The 22,227-nt window shown below is 42.6% G+C and overlaps 1 protein-coding gene across 2 annotated transcripts in view; it reads right to left on the bottom strand.

Annotated features, from left to right (window-relative positions):
* Window positions 1-22,227, bottom strand: part of TTC21A (tetratricopeptide repeat domain 21A) — a 151,205-nt gene that overhangs the window by 121,593 nt on the left and 7,385 nt on the right. For both annotated transcript variants that reach the window (XM_068235931.1, XM_068235930.1), the window contains exons 3-7: window positions 21,224-21,353; window positions 18,359-18,469; window positions 15,233-15,399; window positions 14,220-14,336; window positions 4,496-4,653 (exon numbers count right to left, since the gene is read on the bottom strand). In XM_068235931.1, the coding sequence (XP_068092032.1) occupies window positions 4,496-4,653; window positions 14,220-14,336; window positions 15,233-15,399; window positions 18,359-18,469; window positions 21,224-21,353 (683 nt within the window). The remainder of the gene's footprint in view (window positions 1-4,495; window positions 4,654-14,219; window positions 14,337-15,232; window positions 15,400-18,358; window positions 18,470-21,223; window positions 21,354-22,227) is intronic.

The following is a 22,227-nucleotide window of genomic DNA, read 5'->3' as shown; positions in this document are numbered from 1 at the left end:
TTACCAGATTTACAAATGAATCAAGTCAGACTCTGAAGTGCAGGACAGTCTGAGACTCTGAATTAACCTAACCATTATTGTAAACTGAATTGCTTATTTCTTGCCATTTTATACTATGAATTCCTAGAGTGACATCTACTGGTTATCATGCACATTACAACTCAGGTTAGAAGCAGAAATACGGCCATACTGGACCATATATTTATAAAGCATCTCACTTTCCAGAGTATTTATCTTGTGATTCACACACCTATACTACACAGCCAGAGGGTAACAACACTGGTCAGGCAGGCTCTGCAGCACTGACATCCTTGTTAAACTTTAGAACTAAAACCCAAAATGTACTTATTTTGGGGCATGTCCACATCATGTGCTGCAGGGGCGTCGCTAGCCCTGTTTTGGGGGGGCACGTGCCCCCAATCTGTCCTGGGGTGCCATGGATCTCCGCCCGGCCGCCGCTCACCCCCTCTGTCAGCGGCTCCCTCCAGCCACCGCCGCCGCGTCACTCAGACCTCAGGATCAGGCGGCGAGCCGGTGTAACGTCTGATTGCGCTGCCCGGAAGCTCCCTTCCACACTGAGTAGCACGCATGCTCAGTGTGAAGTTAATGATGCTGCTGGAGATAAAATACTAAATATCTCCGCTCCCACACCACTTACACTCCCCAAATTTTCAGGGTAGGGAGGGGACCCCCCGAACGACGTGTATGACCGATTGCAGCCCCCGAGACCCGCTGGTTCAGGAGATAGATTACAGAAACCTATCTCAGGAACCAGCGGGTCTCGGGGGCTGCAATTTGGCATAGAGGTCGTTCTGGAGGTTCCCTCCTTACCCTGAAAATTTTGTGAGTGTAAGAGGTGTGGGAGCGGAGATATTTAGTATTTTACCACCAGCAGCATCATTCAATAGCAAATGTGGCCGCACAGTCTCCTACTGCGCATGCGGGGCAGCGCAAATCCACAGGCAGCGTAATAAGACACAACATCGGTGACCAATCGTGCGGGCGCTAGGACCCAGCGCCCGTACTAATATGCGGAAGTGACATCACTTCCGCATATCGAGCGGGTGCGTCCGGCGCCCGCTGGTACTGGTCGGGTCGCCGCTGATCCTGAGGTCTGCTGCGAGGTAAGGGGGGGGGGAGCGACGGCGGCTAGAGGGGGGGGCTTCCCTGTCACTCACTCACTGCCTAAAGGGCCTCCCTGTCACTCACTCACTCCCTAAAGGGGCTCCCTGGCACTCACTCACTGCCTAAAGGGCCTCCCTGTCACTCACTCACTCCCTAAAGGGGCTCCCTGGCACTCACTCACTGCCTAAAGGGGCTCCCTGGCACTCACTGCCTAAAGGGGCTCCCTGGCACTCACTCACTGCCTAAAGGGGCTCCCTGGCACTCACTCACTGCCTAAAGGAGCTCCCTGGCACTCACTTCCTAAAGGGCCTCCCTGTCACTCACTCACTACCTAAAGGGCCTCCCTGTCACTCACTCACTACCTAAAGGGGCTCCCTGGCACTCACTCACTCCCTAAAGGGGCTCCCTGGCACTCACTCACTGCCTAAAGGGGCTCCCTGGCACTCACTCACTGCCTAAAGGAGCTCCCTGGCACTCACTCACTGCCTAAAGGGGCTTCCTGTCACTCACTCACTGCCTAAAGGGGCTCCCTGTCACTCACTCCCTAAAGAGGCTCCCTGTCACTCACTCACTGCCTAAAGGGGCTCCCTGTCACTCACTCACTGCCTAAAGGGGCTCCCTGTCACTCACTCCCTAAAGGGGCTCCCTGGCACTCGCTCACTCCCTAAAGGGGCTCCCTGGCACTCACTCACTGCCTAAAGGGGCTCCCTGTCACTCACTCACTGCCTAAAGGGGCTCCCTGTCACTCACTTACTCCCTAAAGGGGCTCCCTGGCACTCACTCAATGCCTGAAGGGGCTCCCTGGCACTCACTCACTGCCTGAAGGGGCTCCCTGGCACTCACTCACTACCTAAAGGGGCTCCCTGGCACTCACTCACTACCTAAAAAGGCTCCCTGTCACTCACTATCGGGGTCCCTGTCACTCACTACCTAACTGGAGGCACCTGTCACTCACTAGCTAACCTGGGGGTCCCTGTCACTCACTACCTAACTTGGGGGCTACCATATTAAGGGGGCATTCTGCCTATTTATGTGAAATGCTGTCTATTTATGTGCCTCATGAGTGCTGAATTTGTCTTGTTGGGAGCCTTATGATTTGTTGGGGGCCTCATGATTGCTGAATTTGTCTTGTTGGGGGCCTCATGATTGCTGAATTTGTCTTGTTGGGGGCCTCATGATTTGTTGGAGGCCTCATGATTGCTGAATTTGTCTTGTTGGGGGCCTCATGATTGCTGAATTTGTCTTGTTGGGGGTCACATGATTGCTAACGGCGAGACTATGGGAAAAGCTGAATCCTTATCATATGAGACAATAGCATTAAACCTACTTTTTTAGCTTTTTAAAACAGAAAATAAAACTAGGAGGTTCTAAAAAATTGAATACATTTTTCAGGAGTAGGATGGATGAAATTGTTTATCTTCAACTTGTTATTTTCAACTTGGATTTTCCATAATGTTCATGTATGAGTTAAAACGTTTGTACAGTATTTAGTTTAAATTGCTGTTGCCACTTTGCGATTGATAAGTGACTTTTGGGTTGCAGTTTGGGCACTCGGCCTCCAAAAGGTTCGCCACCACTGTCATAATCTAATGTCCCACCATTGCTAGGTTCATGTAAATTTGTCTCCACCCGTTACCACACCTATATTCTGGTCCATGGCACTCCCATTTTTCGGTGTGGCGCGATAAGCACGCCGCACAATGTGATCCTCATATTTTTGGCACGCTAGCTGCAGTGTGCTGAATTCTGCTGCCTACAGTATGTACAGTATATGCTGTTCTCTAGTGCCTGCACTGTGTGCTGATTTACCTCCAGTGTGTACAGTGTAAGGTGTTACTCTGTGCCTTTACTGATTGTAAACCAGCTATATTGTATGCTGATCCCTGCTACTTTCAGTATGTACAGTATTAGCTGTAAAGCCTGGTACACACATACAATTTTGATTAGCCAATTTTAGCTCTGTTCATAAAACTTATTGTCTGTTGGCCCACTTACTGCACGGGGGTGGTAAAATTGGGGGTCAGTGATTGACCAATCAAAATTGTATGTGCGTATACATCTTTGATCTATGCCTATACTGATTGTAAATTATCTAAATAAAGGACAGGGGGCTCCATCCAATATTTCGATGGGCAGGCCCGTCATCTGTAGCTTACACCGCTGCTAAGTTCATGTACATTTGGCCCCACCCATGGCCATGCCCACTCACCTCATGGCCACGCCCATTTTTTGCCGCATATACCTCCCCGCCTGGTGCCCACAGGTGCCCACAGGTGCCCCCGATCTCCAAGGACCCTAGAAACGCCCCTGATGTGCTGAAAGTCTGTTAAAGAGGAGCTGTCAGCCATACTATCCTAGAAAAAAACCCACATATATAAGTAGGTAAATACTTACTCTACTTACATAACATATCTATAGCACTGTCCATGTTTTGATTTTAGTGATTTTTCTACAGTAAAAAAAAGAGAAAATCCTCCTTAGCATTTCCCATTTTAAGTGTGGCTAATTTGAAGCCAATCGTGATGTAATTTCCTGCCCTACTCTCCTCTGCCTGATTTTCCCACCCTTCACCATAGAAAGTGCATTGTCTCAGCATGAGACATATTGGCCAATCAGAGAGGAACAGAGGTGTAGGAGGGGAAAACAGGATGGAAAGAGGGTTCAGCCAATCAGGCTGCATTAGTTAAGTCTGAGGTGAAATAGAGAAGCAAAAAAGGACAACCCAGCATGCCCTGCAGCATCCTTTTTGTGTACCAAATTTTGTGTGTACCAAATAAGAGTCAGATAAACTGGGGAATGATCATTTATCAACAAGAAAAATAATAGTGATTTTAACTTTTGGATTGCCCGGTTAGAATCCTTATAACTTGTTTACCAGATAAAAATAAATAATTGATTCTTGATTTTATGCTCAACAGTTACACTTTAGCACAGCCCTACATCTGGGGCAAGCATTTAGTACCATTAAGGTGGCCACACACGATACAATAAAATGATCTGATTTTACAGCAATTCGATAAAAACGATCTTATCGAAAAAAATCGAAAGCTTTTTTTTCATTTGACTGAAAAATCCGATCGGATTTCTCGTTTTTCCCGATTTATATCGATCCGGAATGCCAGATATTTCTCCTCAATTTCTACTAAAGATTGTATGGTGTGTGTTGGATTGTCAATTTATTAATATACACACCGTAGCAATTTTCTCCGAGTTTCCAATCATTTTTATCACAATTGAGGAAAAATTTAACATAGGTGTGTGGTACATTGGTCATATTTTTGAAATGTTTCAGTCAGAAAAACTGATTGCAATTCTTAAATTGAACAGATATTAAAAAAATTGTATGGTGTGTGGCCACCTTTAGCTTTACCTCTGTGCTGTCTCATGCGCTTGGTCCCAGTCTTGCTGAGCCAGGACATATTTCATCTTTAAAATAAGGGCTGTAATGAATTTTGGAGAACCAATAATGATTTGGTTAATTAGATCCAGAGCTCCAGAGTAATTCTTTTGCATCATGAAATATTCTGCCTGTAAAATAACAACAACATACTATTAACAATGATAAAAATATAATGCAGAGTACATATCCCCATTTTCTGACTGCAGTATCTATGCTGTGACATCTCTCATGTGTATAGATGACTTACTGGCAATTTCAATTGTACTCACCTTCTCACTTCTCCTCTGCCCATATCTGTATACCTTCACTGGCTCACAGTTCACTCCCAACACCAACTATTATGCTTTTCAGTAAAGCATTTTCAATAACTATGTCTTGTCTTTATATCATTTAGTAAAGCTGGCCACACACAATACAATAACATTATCCAATTTTACAGCAATTAACTAAAAATCAGTTGTGCAGAAAAATTGAAAGCTTTTCTTTTATTTGTTCGAGAATGCGGATTGAATTTCCCATTTTTTATTCTGGATAAAAGAAGATCGGGAGTGGTGGATTTTTTCTGATCAATTTGTATGAAAATTGAATGGTGCGGGGTAGGTTTCTTGATTTATACACCAAAGCAACTTTATTTTTAGTGTTTTCCATATTTTTTTCCATAATTGGAGATAAATTGAACACATTGGCCCATATGCAATTCCCATTTTTACCTGAGTTTTCTCCTAGGTGATATTTTTAAACTTCTCTATAAAATTCCTTTTAAGCCACCAGAAAGCAAGAAAATACTCAAAATAATTTTTATACTACTATTTAACCTACTTTTTGGTACTTTTTTAGTTGAAAAGTGCTGAGAAGTTATTTTAAATTGGATATGAAAAATTATCTCCTGTGAGAAAAGTCAGGTGAAAAAGTGAATTGCATATGGCCCACTGGCCCATATACAATTTGTTATGGCCTGAAACACACCAGAGGAGTTTTTCTGAGCGTTTTGAGTTTTTAAATCTGCTGCTAATGTTATCCTATGTGTCTGTGCACACTGGAGCGATGAGGTTTTGTAAAAAACCCCATAGCATTACATTGGGAAGAGCTTTTAAAACCTCTAAAAGCTCTTCCCAATGTAATGCTATAGGGTTTTTTACAAAACCTCATCGCTCCAGTGTGCACAGACACATAGGATAACATAAGCAGCAGATTTAAAAACTCAAAACGCTCAGAAAAACTCCTCTGGTGTGTTTCAGGCCTAAATGAGGGAAAAGGCAAAATCATATGTCTTCATTATACAACATATCTTAGTTATTTTTGCCTCTTCTATTTCCCATTGTCAGATGGCAATGACAGCCAACAAGGGGTTTCTGAGTTTTCTCCTAGTAGATAATGTTTCATCTTCTTATTTAAAATAACTTTTCAGCACTTTTCAATTGAAAAAGTACCAAAAAGTGGGTGAAAAAGTACTGTCAAAATTACTTAGAGTATTTTCTTGCTTGCTGGTTGTTTAACCATTTAATGGCAATGTATCGTATTAAAACATCATGCTTTTGCCTGTTAATGGCAACATGACGTTTTAATACGTCGCGCGTTCCCGCCGCCGCTCCGCACGTGTGCATGCCGCTCCGCACGTGTGCATGCTGCTACCGCCGCAATTACCGTCGGAATCCCGTGCTGAGTGATTGGGGAAGAGGACCGAGCGGTCCTCTACCCAATCGCACTGCCTGGAGTGAATGGACGCGACCGCAAACAGCGGCCGCATCCATTCATAAAAACATGAACTGTTACAGTGTAATAAAGTGTAAGGAAAAAAAAAGTGATCACTTCCTATACGGGAGAGTGTTCACTAGCGCCATCTTGTGGCCAAAAAGTATATTACACATACATATACAAGTACATACACACAATTAATAAAATTAATAAAATTACACTTCCAACCCTCCCCTCCCCCCCCAAAAAAACACTTGTAAATAAAAATCAGCTTAAAAAAAATAAATAAATAGTTGCATTAGGGACTCAGCTTCTTTTAATCTATATTTTATGGGGGGAAATTAATTTTAATTTATTATATAGGGGCTTGTAATTATGGCCAGAACAAAAAAAACAAAACAGAAAAATAACACCTATATTTCAAAATAATATACGGTCGCCATACATTGTGATAGGGAGATAATTTAAATGGTTTAATAATCGGGACAACTGGGCAAATAAAATGTGTTTGTTTTAACCACACGAGAATGTTTAATTTTAAAACTATAATGGCTGAAAACGGAGAAATAATAATTTTATTTTTATTTTTTTTGTTTTTTTCCCATTAAAACACATTTAGGATAAAAAAAATCTTAGCAAAATGTACTACCCACAGAAAGCCTAATTGGTGGCGAAAAAAAACGAGGTATAGATCATTTTTTGTGATAAGTAGTAATAAAGTTATTAGTAAATAAAAGGAAAGAGCACTGACAAGTGAAAATTGCTCTGGTCCGTTAGAGTAAAAACCCTTGGGGGTGAACTGGTTAAAAGGCATTTTATTGACATCTTTGAAAATATCACCCAAGAGAAAACTCAGCAGAAAAAGTGAATTGGCCCATATACAATTCGCTTTTTCTCCTAGGTGATGTTTTCACACCTTGGCCCATCTGCAATTAACTTTTTCTCTTAAGTTTTCTCTTACGTGATATTTTAAAAATTGTTAGTAAAATGACATTTAAACCACCAGCAAGAAAAAAAAATAAGAATAAAAAAATACTCAAAATAATTTTGATAGTATTTTTTCACCTACATTTTGGTACTTTTTCCATTCCAGAGTCCTGAAAAGTTATTCTAAATCAAATATGAAAAATTATCTCCCAGGAGAAAACTCAGGAAAAAAAATAAATTGCATATGGCCCAAGGCCCTTGTCATAAAAGGCATTTTAAACCACCAGCAAGCGAGAAAATACTTTGTCCCACATGCAATTAACTTTCTTCCTTTGTTTTCTCCAAGTTTATATTTTTACACCCATGTAAATAAAATGCCTTTTAAGCCACCAGGGGCAATATACAAAGTTTTCTCCTAGGAGATAATTTTTCATCTTCAATTAAGAAAAACTTTTTAGCCTAAAGGGACACTTAAGTCGTACAAAAAAAATGAGTTTTACTCACCTAGGGCTTCCAATAGCCCCCTGCAGCTGTCCGGTGCCCTTGCTGTCTCCCTCGGATCCTCCTGGCCCCGCTGGCAGCCACTTCCTGTTTCGGTGACAGGAGCTGACAGGCTGGGGACGCGAGTGATTCTTCGCGTTCCCAGACACATTAGCACCCTCTATGCTGCTATATGGTATATGATATATGCTATAGTAGCATAGATGGCGCTATTGTGGCCAGGAACGCGAAGAATCACTCGCGTCCCCAGCCTGTCAGCTCCCGTCACAGAAACAGGAAGTGGCTGCCGGCGGGGCCAGGAGGATCCGAGGGAGACGGCGAGGGCAACGGACAGCTGCAGGGGGCTATTGGAAGCCGGGGGTGAGTAAAACTCATTTTTTTTGTTTGACTTAAGTGTTCCTTTAAGTACAAGGGGTCATTAAATGTCAATACCCAAGAACTTGGCTTCAAAATTCTGTCAAGATGGTACAGGACCCCCAAACAATTATGACCTTTCTTTTTGCATTTAAACTTTTATATTTTAATTGAGTGTAAGATTCATTGATATATTGTGCCCTTACATGTTTTTGTGCGGTCTGCTATGCCGCGTTGGTGGTGTGCTGACTGCCGAGTCCAGCTATGTGTGTTTCCCTTGTGGGTTACACTTTGAGTATACTGGGAGTTGATGCTTTTTGATGTGTGGGTCTCTTTACTGTTATTGTATTTTTTACATCTAATACAATGATTTATCTATAAGGGTGGTTATCTATTATGGCACACTCAGCCTTACTTTACCACAGCACTAGAATTTTTTGCTTTTGGTCATCATTTGATGATTTACGGTGCTGACTTTGTCAGCATGTTCTGCATTGTATGCGCTTTACACGTCAGTTTGCGTATTTTTGCGTTTGGCATAGCGGCTATTTTATATGGTTCTGCATTTGACTTTATGCGTACGTTTTTACGCTTCATTAGGACGCTTTTACGCATGGATGCTGTTGAGGATCTTACGCGTACATTTTTACGCATTGTTAGGACGCTTTTACGCATGAAAACCCATTTGTTCCGTTTTTCGGCAGTACGCTTCTCGCATTGCCCTCTGGGAGATTGGGAGGAGCGTTATGACAGTGCTGTGGTTTCCCATCAGGTCCTCCTGACTTGGTAAGTGCTGATTGGCCATTAGGGATATGACACTTTTTAAATCATGATGTGATAACGGCTGCTGATTTACATATCTGTCCCCCATCAGGTCCTCTCATTATGCTTTGGAATTATGCACTGGAAATCTTCTTCAATCCCACCTATTAAAGCTTGGTTGAAACAAGTAGACAGCATTGAAGGCTGAAGCCATGGAGCATATGATACTTATGTCTCATGATAGATCTGAGCAATACACATTGACATGGTCGGTCGGGAATGAGTTTCAGTGTTCAGATCACTATTAACAGCTTATAGGAAATGGATAAATATGGCTCTGTTTCCGTCTCCTCGTCTTTTTTTTTCTATCCTCCTTTCCTCTCTACTCCCTTATCTGCCCTTTTCCCCTATCCTGGTGTGGGAGCAATGATGATTAACATTAACTTTTCTATGTCTATTTCAGGAGCTACTCCTTTGATGTGAAGATATAATCGAGATATTATGTCTAGATTGATCTGTATATTAAGCATAAAGATTTATACCTTGTATACATAGCTAACACTAATTCTAAGATATTGTCGACATTTCACGTGTAATTTGATGTAATCTGCCTTTTCTGATTGCTTCTGCATAAATGTCGATTATTCTATTGTATGTTTATATTGTTGTTATTCTTAATAAGCTTTTAATTGCAAAAAAAAAAACAAAACAACACTTTTTAGCACTTTGCAATGGAAAAAGCACCAAATATTAGGTGAAAATATATTATCAAGATTATTTTGAGTATTTTTTATCTTGCCGTAGGTTTAAAAAGGCATTTTGGGGAGAATTGGAGAGAATCACAAATTCAACTCATTCATAGGGCAAAATATGCCTTTAATTTAAAATATAAGTTTCCCCCCTCCCATTATGTTCCTAATTGTCCAAAGTGTACTCTTTTGCACGCTGACCTTTTCCATTGACTTTGGTCATCACCAATTACAGCAGCATATTGGAACTGAGTAGCACAATACATTTAAACAATCTGCAAGGTAAAGCCTGAGGTGATTAAACTATGCTCAATCGGACCCTCCTTCTCATCACTCTTCATCTACTCCAAAGGGTACCCTAAGTAACCTAGCACATCTAATATTAATAGCGGCCCCAAGGTCATCTTCCATAAATGTATATATTCTAATGCACCCACAGTCTGGGATGTTAAGGAGAAATTGTCTCATCTCCTTCAACAAGATAAGTTAGAGGCCACCATTTATAAAGACAAGAAAACGAAAAATTTCTTTAACCACTTGTGGACCGCGGTGTTAAACCCCCCTAGCGACCAGGTAGGTCATTTTTACAGAAATAGGCCACTGCAGCTTTAAGGCCTCGCTGCAGGGCTGTACAACTCAGCACACAAGTGATCCCCCCCTTTCCTTTTCTCTCCACAATCGCTTCTGTGTCCCCCAGTGGGACAGCCGTGTCAAACGCTGTCCTCAGTACAGCACTGCCTTAGATCACAGAGCTGAACAGACTTATTAGACGGCAGTTTCGCCCTCAAACAATCTCCGAGTGGCCATCGCCGCTGGGAGGCTGAAGGCGGGGTGGAGCTCCGTCATCAGAGTGGGGATGCGCGTGCATCGGCGCGTGCGCTCCCCTGCAATCCCCATTTCAGGCGATTCACGCCAATCGGCGTGGAGTGGTCCTGGAGCTGCCGCCGTGTTCACGCCAGTCGGCGTGGAGCGGTCGGCAAGAAGTTAAAAAATGGAAGTTATTTATTTTGGAAACTTATACCAAGTGAGAGATTGATTCGGTGGGTCCTTTCAGGGATACTAGGTGGTATCTTATGGAGCAACTCCAAGGGATCTTGGGGAGATTGGAATTGAGTTGACTGGGTGTCATTTACTACCTCGGAAAACCAGAGATGACAAGAGGGTGGGTAGGGTGGGTGGTGAGGTTTTGGGTGGGTAAGGTTATTTTGATTCTGAGTGCCTACTTCTGTGATTATTTGATTCAATTGATTGTGATGTACTTTATATAGAGTTTTGATCATCGTTGCTCTTAAGTGTATCCTCATCTCTTATTTGGTTGATTGGCTCTTCAGAAATGTTTGTAATAACCCTTAAAGCTGAAAAATGTGTTTCAAAAATAAATAAAAAAGGCATTTTATTGACAAATCTGAAGATATCACATCGGAGAAAACTCAGGAGAAATAGTTAATTGCATATGGGCCTTTGTGTGATACATTGATCAGCATTTTTAAATTTTACAATTAATCAGTAATATTGTTTGTAATTCTTGAATCGAACAGAAGTTTATTTAAAAAAAAATGTATTAGTGTGTGGCCACCTGAAGATGATTTACCGTAAGTTTTGTTGTTTAATGTACAGTATATGATCAAAAGAGTTGAGTTCTGGTACTCTTTTTCATTTGCATGAAAAATAATAGCTGTAGGATTAACTACCAGGAACTGCGTGAACATCAAAATATAAGGAAGGCAGTGCTACCAATTCATGGTTCTTATAAAATTCCAACTGACATCTTAAGTCACATCCCATGTGCTATAAAGCTGAATCAGTAGAGAAAACAAAAATAAAAACTCCCATAATATTGTCAATACTGCACTAACATATACACTCACCTAAAGGATTATTAGGAACACCTGGTGTTTGACCCCCTTTCACCTTTAGAACTGCCTCAATTCTACGTGGCATTGATTCAACAAGGTGCTGAAAGCATTCTTTAGAAATGTTAGCCCATATTGATAGGATAGCATCTTGCAGTTGATGGAGATTTGTGGGATGCACATCCAGGGCAGGAAGCTCCCGTTCCATCACATCCCAAAGATGCTCTATTTGGTTGAGATCTGGTGACTGTGGGGGCCATTTTAGTACAGTGAACTCATTGGGCTTGATTCACAAAAGAGTGCTAACTGTTAGCACGGCCGTTTTCGCGCGAATTTTCGCATTGCGCGAACTCGCGAATTTTCACGCGAAACGATAACGTTTTTGCACGCAAACGCGAATTTGTACGCGAAAACATTATCAATTTCGCTGTAAAATTTGCGTTTGCGCACGAAAACGTTATCGTTTTGCGCGAAAATTCGTGATCGCGCGCAATGCAAAAATTCGCGCGAAAACGGCCATGCTAACAGTTAGCACTCTTTTGTGAATCAAGCCCATTGTCATGTTCAAGAAACCAATTTGAAATGATTTGAGCTTTGTGACATGGTGCATTATCCTGCTGGAAGTAGCCATCATGGTGGTCATGAAAGGATAGACATGGTCAGAAACAATGCTCAGGTAACCCGTGGCATTTTAACGATGCCCAATTGGCACTAAGGGGCCTGAAGTGTGCCAAGAAAACATCCCCCACACCATTACACCACCACCAGCCTGCACAGTGGTAACAAGGCATGATGGATCCATGTTCTCATTCTGTTTATGCCAAATTCTGACTCTATCGAGACTCATCAGACCAGGCAACATTTTTCCAGTCTTCAACTGCCAATTTTGGTGAGCTTGTGCAAATTGTAGCCTCTTTTTCCTATTTATAGTGGAGAAGAGTGGTACCCGGTGGGGTCTTCTGCTGTTGTAGCCCATCTGCCTCAAGGTTGTGCGTGTTGTGGCTTCACAAAAGCTTTGCTGCTTTCCTCGGTTGTAACGAGTGGTTATTTCAGTCAACGTTGCTCTTCTATCAGTTTGAATCAGTCGGCCTATTCTCCTCTGACCTCAAGCATCAACAAGGCATTTTCACCCACAGGACTGCCGTATACTGGATGTTTTTCCCTTTTCACACCATTCTTTGTAAACCCTAGAAATGGTTGTGTGTGAAAATCCCAGTAACTGAGCAGATTGTGAAATATTTACACCGGCCCATCTGGCACCAACAACCATGTCACACTCAAAATTGCTCAAATTACCTTTCTTTCCCATTCTGACATTCAGTTTGAAGTTCAGGAGATGGTCTTGACCAGGACCACACCCCTAAATGCATTGAAGCAACTGCCATGTGATTGGTTGATTAGATAATTGCATTAATGAGAAATTGAACAGGTGTTCCTAATAAACCTTTAGGTAAGTGTATTAGGTAGGAAATGATTTGTATGTCTTAAATAATGATGAAAATATGGATAAGCTTTAGTCACAGGGACAGGAAATGATAGACAGCATTAAAAACTATACTATGGAAAATTCTGTGCTATGGCAGACAGAACAATAATGTGGGGGGAAAAAAGAAGCATAGACTGTATCGCGCAATGCTAATAATATTTATTTCTGGCCAGAGCAAGACATGCACCATATTATACAGAGTTTCCCCAAATACATACACATTCATTCTAAAATTATTTGAAATACATGTTTCAGCATTGTAAAGAAATGAGTGTTGGGTTGTCACACACTAACTGCCTATCTTTGCCACTATGAAGCATCCCTGGATGGTTGCTATGTGAATGTGAGGACTGTGAAGTCCATTGATTTGTCTGTTATACTGACATCACATTTAATCTCCATTTGATGATTATTGAGTACACCATATAGCAGAGTGCTTGCATTAACTTGTGTTCTTAAGGAGTTCCAATACAGGTAACATTTCCTACCACGTACGAGAGGAATCGCCGCCGGGAGACTTGGGCGCAGGGTACAGCCGGTATGGCCTATCCTGATCCTGCACAATTTCCCGGCGATGTTAAAAACTATTACGCCCCCCCCCCAGGCCGCCATGGATGGTGGGGAATGAAATAATTCGGCTTCCAGCAATTGCTGGAGGCCGAAATTATAGTGTTTTATAAGTAACTTTAGCTCTGTCTTTTGACGGCGCTGAAGTTACTCACTGTGCGCCGCAACAGCCGTAATTCCTATTACGGCCTATAGTGGCACTGGCTGCGCCCAAATCTCCTGCGCTGGAATGAAAGTGTTCATTCTCTACCACACGTAGGCTTTACAAGACCGTACATGGAGCTGATGCTTGAAGTACCTACCACCTTCAGCATGTATATGCTATATGGACGTTGGATACATTTTCATGAAGTTAACACGTAGGGAATGAGACTGTTGATTTTTTGTGCCTATTTTTAGGGCCATAACAATTAATTGTCCAGCATTAACCATGGACTATACCATATTCTAACAAACCATATTGGTGGCCCTCTATGCAATACTGTATCTGTATTTTGTATTAACCCATATTGTGGTAGGTTAGCCTACATTTTAGCAATAAAACTAGTAGGGGACACTACCTTTTCCCCACACTAAAACATTGTTTTTTGTTGCTGTCTTTGTCATTCTTGCATAGATTTTCCCACTTAAGGACATAGAACAGTAGTAAAAATCCAGAAAAATGTTGTAACCCCCAAAACCACATTATTCAAACCTAAGATAATTTTTATTGGAAACTGGCTTTAACCTGCTCCATGGCTCCTAGACATTTGAGAACCACTGTCTAAAGTCACCAGAAAAACAAAACATGATGAATTTACCTTTCCAATAATTCCAAACAGGTCCTTACTGCCTTGAATTCCTTCTTCAAAATACTTAAGACAAGTTGCTAAAGAGGGTCCAGGAGACAAATGGATCCATCCTTTCAGCACCAAACCCTAACAGAAAGTAGAATAAAACTGGTTATTTTTTGGCGGGTCCAGGAGACAAATGGATTCATCCTTTCAGCACCAAACCCTAACAGAAAGTAGAATAAAACTGTTTTTTTTACAATATTAATTTATGTTATTTAGTCAGTTTTTCCCCATTGTAAAATCTTTCCTCTCCCCGAATTACTTTTTGAAATTTATCACAGGCGGCGACATCTTTAGTATCGACAGGTGATCTCTGCATAACGTTAGCTAGAGGCATTTGACTATGACTATGGTAGGCAATACACTGTGAGCTCCCCAGAGGGATGACATGAATTGTTTGAAGCACTAATTCACAATTGTAATAATGATTAAGTGTTGGTTGCCGTGAAGTCTTTGGGTAAGAGTCCTGGTTGCCTGTGAAATCTTTGAGAAGGCTACTGGTTGCCCGTTGAGCCTTCGGGCAAGGCTCCTTGTTGCCCATTGAGTCTTTGGGCAAGGCTTCTGGTTGCCCTTTTAGTCTTTGGGTAAGACTCCTGGTTGCCCGTGCAGAAAGCCCTAAGTGGCTGCAACTCTGAAGCACTAGTACTTTGAGTCTTCCAGTAGAAAAGCACAAAATAAATGTAATATGTCTTGTCTTATTGATAGCATTAATGATTTTGGCCCTTAATGTGCTGGCATGTTACTCCTATGGTTTATTACCATAGTTAAACTGATAGGGATGGGTGAGTTACATACAGAAAGCACAGACTGTGGAGTAGTGGTGCATTGTATTGTCAAACTGGTCCTCGAGAGACTTTAAACCTGTCAATAAATCAATACTGAAAGGGAAGATTGCACTAGAAAACAACTTTGCTGTTCTGCTGGATTCCTTAGCGGGATCAAGTCTGAACTGGCTGCCCAGCAGTGGCTGCATTACATACCTCGCTTGACCTGTTGGACATTTTTAGCATCCTGTCAATGTATTCCTGCGCCTTGTCACCTCTTCCCAGCAGCCACAGAAGCAGGCCTGCATAATATAAGGCTTTAGGCCCTGCTGTCCTTCGACTTTCTTTTAGTTTACTTTCTAACTGAGAAATTTCATCACGATCTATAGGAAACAATGAAGAAGAAAAGGTTTTGTGACACAATCATAACAACTAGAAACAGCAAACCAATTGTTATAATAAATCAAATGAATGTTTTGAATATCTTTATTGTACTTTTAATATACAGTTAGGTAGATATCCTTCCTCATACATGAGGTTTGCTGTCTGATTTGGAAAGTAGCTCTGAAAAGTAACAAAAGTGAAATTGTACTACTTAAAAGACAGGTTTGCGTTCTACTTACTTGGGTCTATCTCCAAGTAAGTACCAGTAGATCTTGTTTTTTATTTTTTTAAACCACGGATGTGTCCATTAAAGTGAACCTAAAAAAGCTAGTTTAACTTACCTGGGGCTTCTACCGGCCCCCTGCAGCCACCCTGTGCCGGCACCGTGACAAGCCACTCCTCCTATCGCCCACAGCTCCCCACTTTCAGTTTCGGCTACTTAGCCTATCAAAGGCCACTGCTCCTGCGCGGCCCTCGATCACGCTCCCGTCACCAAGATTTTCTCGTACTGTGCATGCGCAGGACGCTCTCAGCTTTTAAGTCTCCCACAGAAAACAGCGGTGACATCTCTGTGGACGTCATTCTTTTTTTCATCAGAGCACGCAAACATTGCTGTTGGATTTTTCATTGTTTTTTCAAACTCTTCCGGTTCATCAGTATCAAAAATAAACACATTAAAGCAACTAAAATTTTAATACCCAAATTGGTCATTGTGATTCCAAAATTTGCAAATTTAAAGTACCCCTGAACCAAGTTTTTTTTTTCTTGTTTTTGATAATGTTTTAACTGTGGTGCTGTGACATATATCACAGCACCATCCTCACCTTCCAGTGCCCCCTGTGGTCCCCACACTGCTCAGCCGTAATATTCTGTGCAGAACGTTGATTATGGGCGTTAAGGAAGTGGCAGTTCCCCTCCTCTCAGCCCATCCTTAGGAACGCCCACTTATCTTTCCTGATACTGTGTCACTGCACACAGTGCGCAGGAGAGCTGTGACGTGTGTGCACTTTGGGATAGATGTAAATACTTGCGCAGCATAGTTACCTTATGGCCAAGGAACACACACACACACCTGCGTTACATAAGGTTAGTGTGATGATCGCCTCTGTGTTGTCCGTTCTGCTTTCAGACACTACTGCAGCCAGGCAATGCTGACTGCTGTTTGCATGGTTTTCCTTGCTTTCATATTGAGTGTCCTGTTCATTTGCAGTTCTTCCGCATTCCGTTATGGCCTGGCTTGTTCTTCTGAATCCAAATACTATGCTGTTTGCATAGTTATGCATGAGTTAATGAGATGCAGTTCTTATTCTCAGCTTGCAGTCTGCAAGCTAAGTGAATGCAGATTGATCTATTACCATTTGCTCTTCTAGCTTTTTGCATGTCCGCTTCTGATTGGTCGCTGCTTGCATAAAGATCATTTCCTGGGTTTTCTCTGTGCCCGACATACTGTCAGTTCACTCTGACTGCGGTCCCGGGTTCATGTATTTCATGTCTTGTTCTTCCTGAGATATTTAGTCTAGTTTATCTTAGTTATCTTGTGGAGTTGCGTTGCCTCTCCTTCTAGTTCAGTGAGCTCCAAGTCTAGTTTATCTTAGTTAGGGCTCGTTTCCACTATAGCGAATCCGCATGCAGGCACCGCATGCGGATTCGCATAGGCAATACAAGTGGATGGGATTGTTTCCACTTGTGCGTCGTGCGGGTGCGTTTTGGCGTGCGGGGGAAATCTGCCAGATTTCGCGTGCGGCAGGAATGCGGGCGAATCGCCCCCAATGCTTTTAATAGGGAAATCGCATGCGGCTTTGTCATGCGGATTTCCCCGCGATTTCGCATGTAAAGCTATGGAGCTTTACACAGGCAGTGACATGGTTAAATTTGCCTGGTTCCTTGCCATGCGAAATCACGGGGAAATCCGCATGCAGAAACGCATCCGCATGCGATTTCGTCCGCGGTGGAATCCAAGCGATTCCGCACCGCAATAGTGGAAACGAGCCCTGAATCCTTTGGAGTGCGTTTGGCTCTCCTTCTACTGCAGAGACATTGTTTTGTATCTGTTATTCTTAGTTAGGGCATTTCAGTACGCTTGGGACTATTGTACGTAATACGTGGTTACCGTACTGTAGCTAGTTGTTAGCCATCGCTGGTTTGCGTCAGTGTATGCGCAGATCAGCGCGTTTGTTATTTTCCATTACGTTCGCGAATTACTGTGTTGTATTTCTGTGTCTTGATTTTCTTTACTACTCTTGTCTTGGACCAATTCTGGTCAGCTACATTTCTGGCTACCTTCTCCGTACCTGCCAGTGGGTCCTTTCCACTGGCAGATGGTGTACTGGCTGCGGCTCTCACCACAGCCAGCTGTTATTTATTTGTGCCTACCAGTGGGCCCATGCCACAGTCACTAGTCATCCTTGCCTGTCAGTGGGCCCTTGCCACTGGCAGATGGTGTACTGATAGTGGGCCCTCGCCACTATCAGCTGTTTATTATCATTGATCTGTTTCTAATCTGCTCTGTGTGTGAATGCCTGTCCTCACAAAGTCTGTAATCAGTTTAACAGACATTCATCTGATCTGTTCCACATCTGCTCTGTTTCTATACTGTTTAAGCATTGCTCATTGCTACATTTGCACTGAGCAATCTCTATCTGACATCTGTGGGACATTCAGAGGTGTTAATCCTCTGTGCTCCACAGCTCCTCCTGCTGGCTGGTCTGTTCCTCCACAGGTGCATTTGCACCATAACTGGGGTCCTCTGTCTGAGCGCTTGTGGGCAATCCCCTCAGTGTCAGCGTGCACGTTGTGCGCTGACCGTGGAGATTTTCCCTCAATCGTTACAGTTAGCAGGTGATATTACCTACCAAAATGTATCGAAAACTTAGACACCTCTTGGTGGATTCCTCTTTTTCAATTCGACACGTTATGCCATACATATGCATGGAAATTATAATATGCATAAAATCTTACCAACTATACCAATTTTTTTATGGGCATAGATGAGGAGCATGATGGCACACAGGGAGACATCTGGGACATCTCTGACAGACTCCAGCTCTCGAATAGCCTCCTGCACACGATCTGAAGGCAGGCAAAAGAAACACTGTGTTACTTTAAGACATCTTTACTGATTTGAGAAAAAGTTTCAATGACTTCAAAGATGGATTAATACCCTCTACCCCAAGATCAATGGTCAGGTAAGCTTAGGGAAAGTTTCTGAGCTAGGTTAAGTATAGCAATATCTAAAGGTTACGGTTCCGTTTGCTTTGCAGGGTGAAGGTTACACTAGGGGTAAGATGAAATGTAAGAATTCATTTAAGAATTAATGATAGAATATTAACAGTGAAAGGGTTGGTTGCAAAGATCGGGTTGTCAAATTGCTTTTTACCTGTTCTTTAATCAAGTGCTGCCTGCACATCTACAGACATTAAGGCCGGCTTAGCACTGCAGATTGGCAGTGTAGAACGGCCACCACACCACCAAAAACAGGCCTTCGGGTATTACCGTGTTAATATGCAGTAATCCCTGTCTGGCATGCGGCCAAGCAGGAAGTGGCGCTCACTTCCTGTTGGGCAATCAATGACGTGTGTGGAACCGTATTGCTAAAATACACTTCTGCACATGCGCGATGCAAAAAACTGCAGCAGATTTTTTAAATACATGTGCATTGCCTTGCCATAGACTTACATGACTTCCGGTCTAACGCAGATCGCCACAGGTTGCCGCAGGTGCTGTACGGTAACATAGCTACATACGTGCATTAGGGCACTTAAGGTGCAGCGTACTGCATAGACTTTCATTAGGCTGCGGCGGGGTGCAGTAAATTTACCGCACCACTCCAGTGTGAAAGGTCCCTAAAAGACACCTGGAGTGAGAGGGATATGGAGGCAGCCATATTTATGTGAATATCACTTTTCTTAAAGGGTTCTGGTGTGTTTCTGAGGAGATTAGGAGTACATTCACGGGTTCTTCACTAACCCTGTGTTGTGGCAACATTTCTCATTCTCACTATATTGCTGATTGTCATTTTTCAGTATCAGGCAGTGATTTTTAAAGAGGAATGCCAGTGAAAATAATGTAATAAAAAAAGTGCTTCATTTTTACAATAACTATGTATAAATGATTTAGTCAGTGTTTGCCCATTGTAAAATCTTTTAAATCCATGATTTACATTCTGACATTTATTACACGGTGACATTTTTACTGCTGGCAGGTGATGTCAGTGGAAGTAGCTGCTGCATGTTTTTTTGGCAGTTGGAAACAGCTGTCAACAGCTATTTCCCACTATGCAACAAGGTTCACAGACAGGAAACTGCCAGGAGTACCACGGTCCTCAGAGTTTCTTGTGGGAGGGGTTTCACCACAATATACAGTCATACAGCGCCCCCTGATGGTCTGTTTGTGTAAAGGAATAGATTTCTCATGTAAAAGGGGGTATCAGCTACTGATTGGGATAAAGTTCAATTCTTGGTTGGAGTTTCTCTTTAAGTTTTACAAGCTTATTCCTCGCAGCAGTGTGGAGCAGCATTAATGGCTACAATACAGTTGGCTTTCAGTTTTAACACCCATTACGCACAGGTGGATTAAGTTGCTGGTGTTACATTATTGTTGCTTCTTGTGACTAACTCTGCTGCAAGAGATCTACAGTATATAGCATCATTTGTGCATTTCATATGCTTATAACACAGCAAATATTTGTGGTTGAAGTATTATTGGATCACTGTTTTGTACAGAAATTCTGATGCTTACTTTGTTACAGTAACTATTTTGCATATACGGTACTCTTTTTGCATAAAAAGTGCGAACTGCACAATTTAGCAATCAAAAGGCTGTGTGAGCTAACTTGTTTTTCGAACTTTAGAGAGCTATGAGTTTTGTGGTTTTCATGCGTTTTTAAAACATATTTTATTTAATTTTCCAGAAGATTAACACCCCTCAGATTAGGGAAACAGTGGCATCAACCTCTAGCATCATAGACAAGACACAGAACATTTATCCTCTTTTCTTCTGACGGACTCAAAGCGCCAGAGCTGCAGCCACTAGGGTGCGCTCAGTAGGCAGTAGCAATGTTAGGGAGTCTTGCCCAAGGTCTCCTATTGAATAGGCGCGGGCTTACTGAACAGAAAGGGCCGAGATTCAAACTCTGGTGTCCTGTGTCAGAGGCAGAGACCTTAACCATTACACTATCCAGACACTGGATTATACTTGGTACCATACATAGAAATCCACATTCTCATGTCCACTGTTCACCCTTTTATAATCTTTCCAAACCCCCCTCCCTACCCCTTGTCACTGTCCTCTATGAAGTAAAATAAAGTATGCAGCCAAGCATTATGGTGGCCACTAATGATCAGGCTCGGACTGGGCCACCGTAGTACCATTTTTTCCCTCGGTGGGCCCCCCCCTTCCGCGCTTCCCCCTCCATAATTGCAGCCAGCCAGCAGCAGAAGCAGGGATGGCTTACTGAGAGCGATAGCTCTGCGTGCCGCTGGTCTGGTCTTCTTCGCTGACACTGTCCAATCACACTCTCACTGTACTTCCTGTGAGAGCGTGATTGGACAGTGCAGTGCAGAAGACCAGACCAGCAGTGGCACGCAGAGCTCTCTGAATCAAGTCAGAGACCTACTAACTTTAATTGCGCCATGCCCAACTGTAGTAGCAGTCAGCCCCAGCTCCAAAAGAATAATAACTTGCAATAAGTGTGTCTGCTGCTGCTTGTGCACACTTAGGCGACCAAGACATCGCTAAAGTGATGGATTGCAATGTGCAATCTCGAGACTTAGGTCAGCCTCATAGTCATTATACAGTATATTAATCTCCAATATGCATACTTACCCTCCATTAGAATACCGTAGGCTTTGAAGAACAGAAGCACTGGATCATTGTAATACTTCTGCAAACCTTCTCTTGCTATGTTTTGCATATGACGATAGTATTTCTCATTACAATATGAAATAATGGAGGCCTGGAAAAGAAATTTTAGTTTCAAAGGTTTTTATTGAAGAAAAAACAAAAAAAACAGATATACAAATGTCAATGAGAACATTCCACAGACAGGGGGCAAAGTGATAACACACATATCAAACACTTGTGTAGGCATAACAATATCATTGTATCTAAGGCACAAAGGAAAAATAAAGAACAGGGAACTAAATCAAGGGAGAACAACACTATCACAAAAAAATAAATAGCATTTTAGTGGGGTTTTTTTTAACTATGTATGCAATACCAACAGCAACACATAAAAATACTAGTAAAAAGAATACAAAGCACACTAAGGCTGGTTTCACAGTAGGACGATGTGTTTTAGGGGACGTTATGGTCGCATAACGTGCCCCTAACGCAACGCCTGGTGCTCTCTGATGTGGACGTCAGAGTGAGCCGCGTTGTGCAGCTCACTCTGGCGTCAGTGATGCCGTGATGCGCACTCTTGGACGCATGCGGCATCACGTGGTCCCGCCCGGCCAATCGCCGCACAGAGCGGCCGTTCCAGGAAGTAAACACTGCACGTCACTGAGTGCAGTGAATATTAATTAGCCATGTGCCTGGCCGCTTTCCGCTCCTCCCCAACATTACTGAGCATGTGCAACCAGTCTAACGCGGCTCTGTCGCTTATAAAGTACTGCATGCAGTATGTTGTCTTATGGTGCAGCGTTACTAAGTAACGCAACGTGGGCACTGTGAACAGCCCATTGATTTTTCATTGCTGTGCGGTGGGGTGCGTTACAGGCTGCTTTAACGTGCGCCTGTAACGTCCCACTGTGAAACCAGCCTAACTGAAATCAAACTGGACATGAGCAATTTAAGGCACACCTGAAGTGAGAAAAAAAAAATGCTAA

The sequence above is a fragment of the Hyperolius riggenbachi genome, chromosome 5 (genome assembly GCF_040937935.1).
Source record: "Hyperolius riggenbachi isolate aHypRig1 chromosome 5, aHypRig1.pri, whole genome shotgun sequence".
Classification (NCBI taxonomy): domain Eukaryota; kingdom Metazoa; phylum Chordata; class Amphibia; order Anura; family Hyperoliidae; genus Hyperolius; species Hyperolius riggenbachi.
The sequence above is the reverse complement of the archived record's forward strand: the minus strand, read 5'-3'. Positions and strand labels throughout refer to the sequence as shown.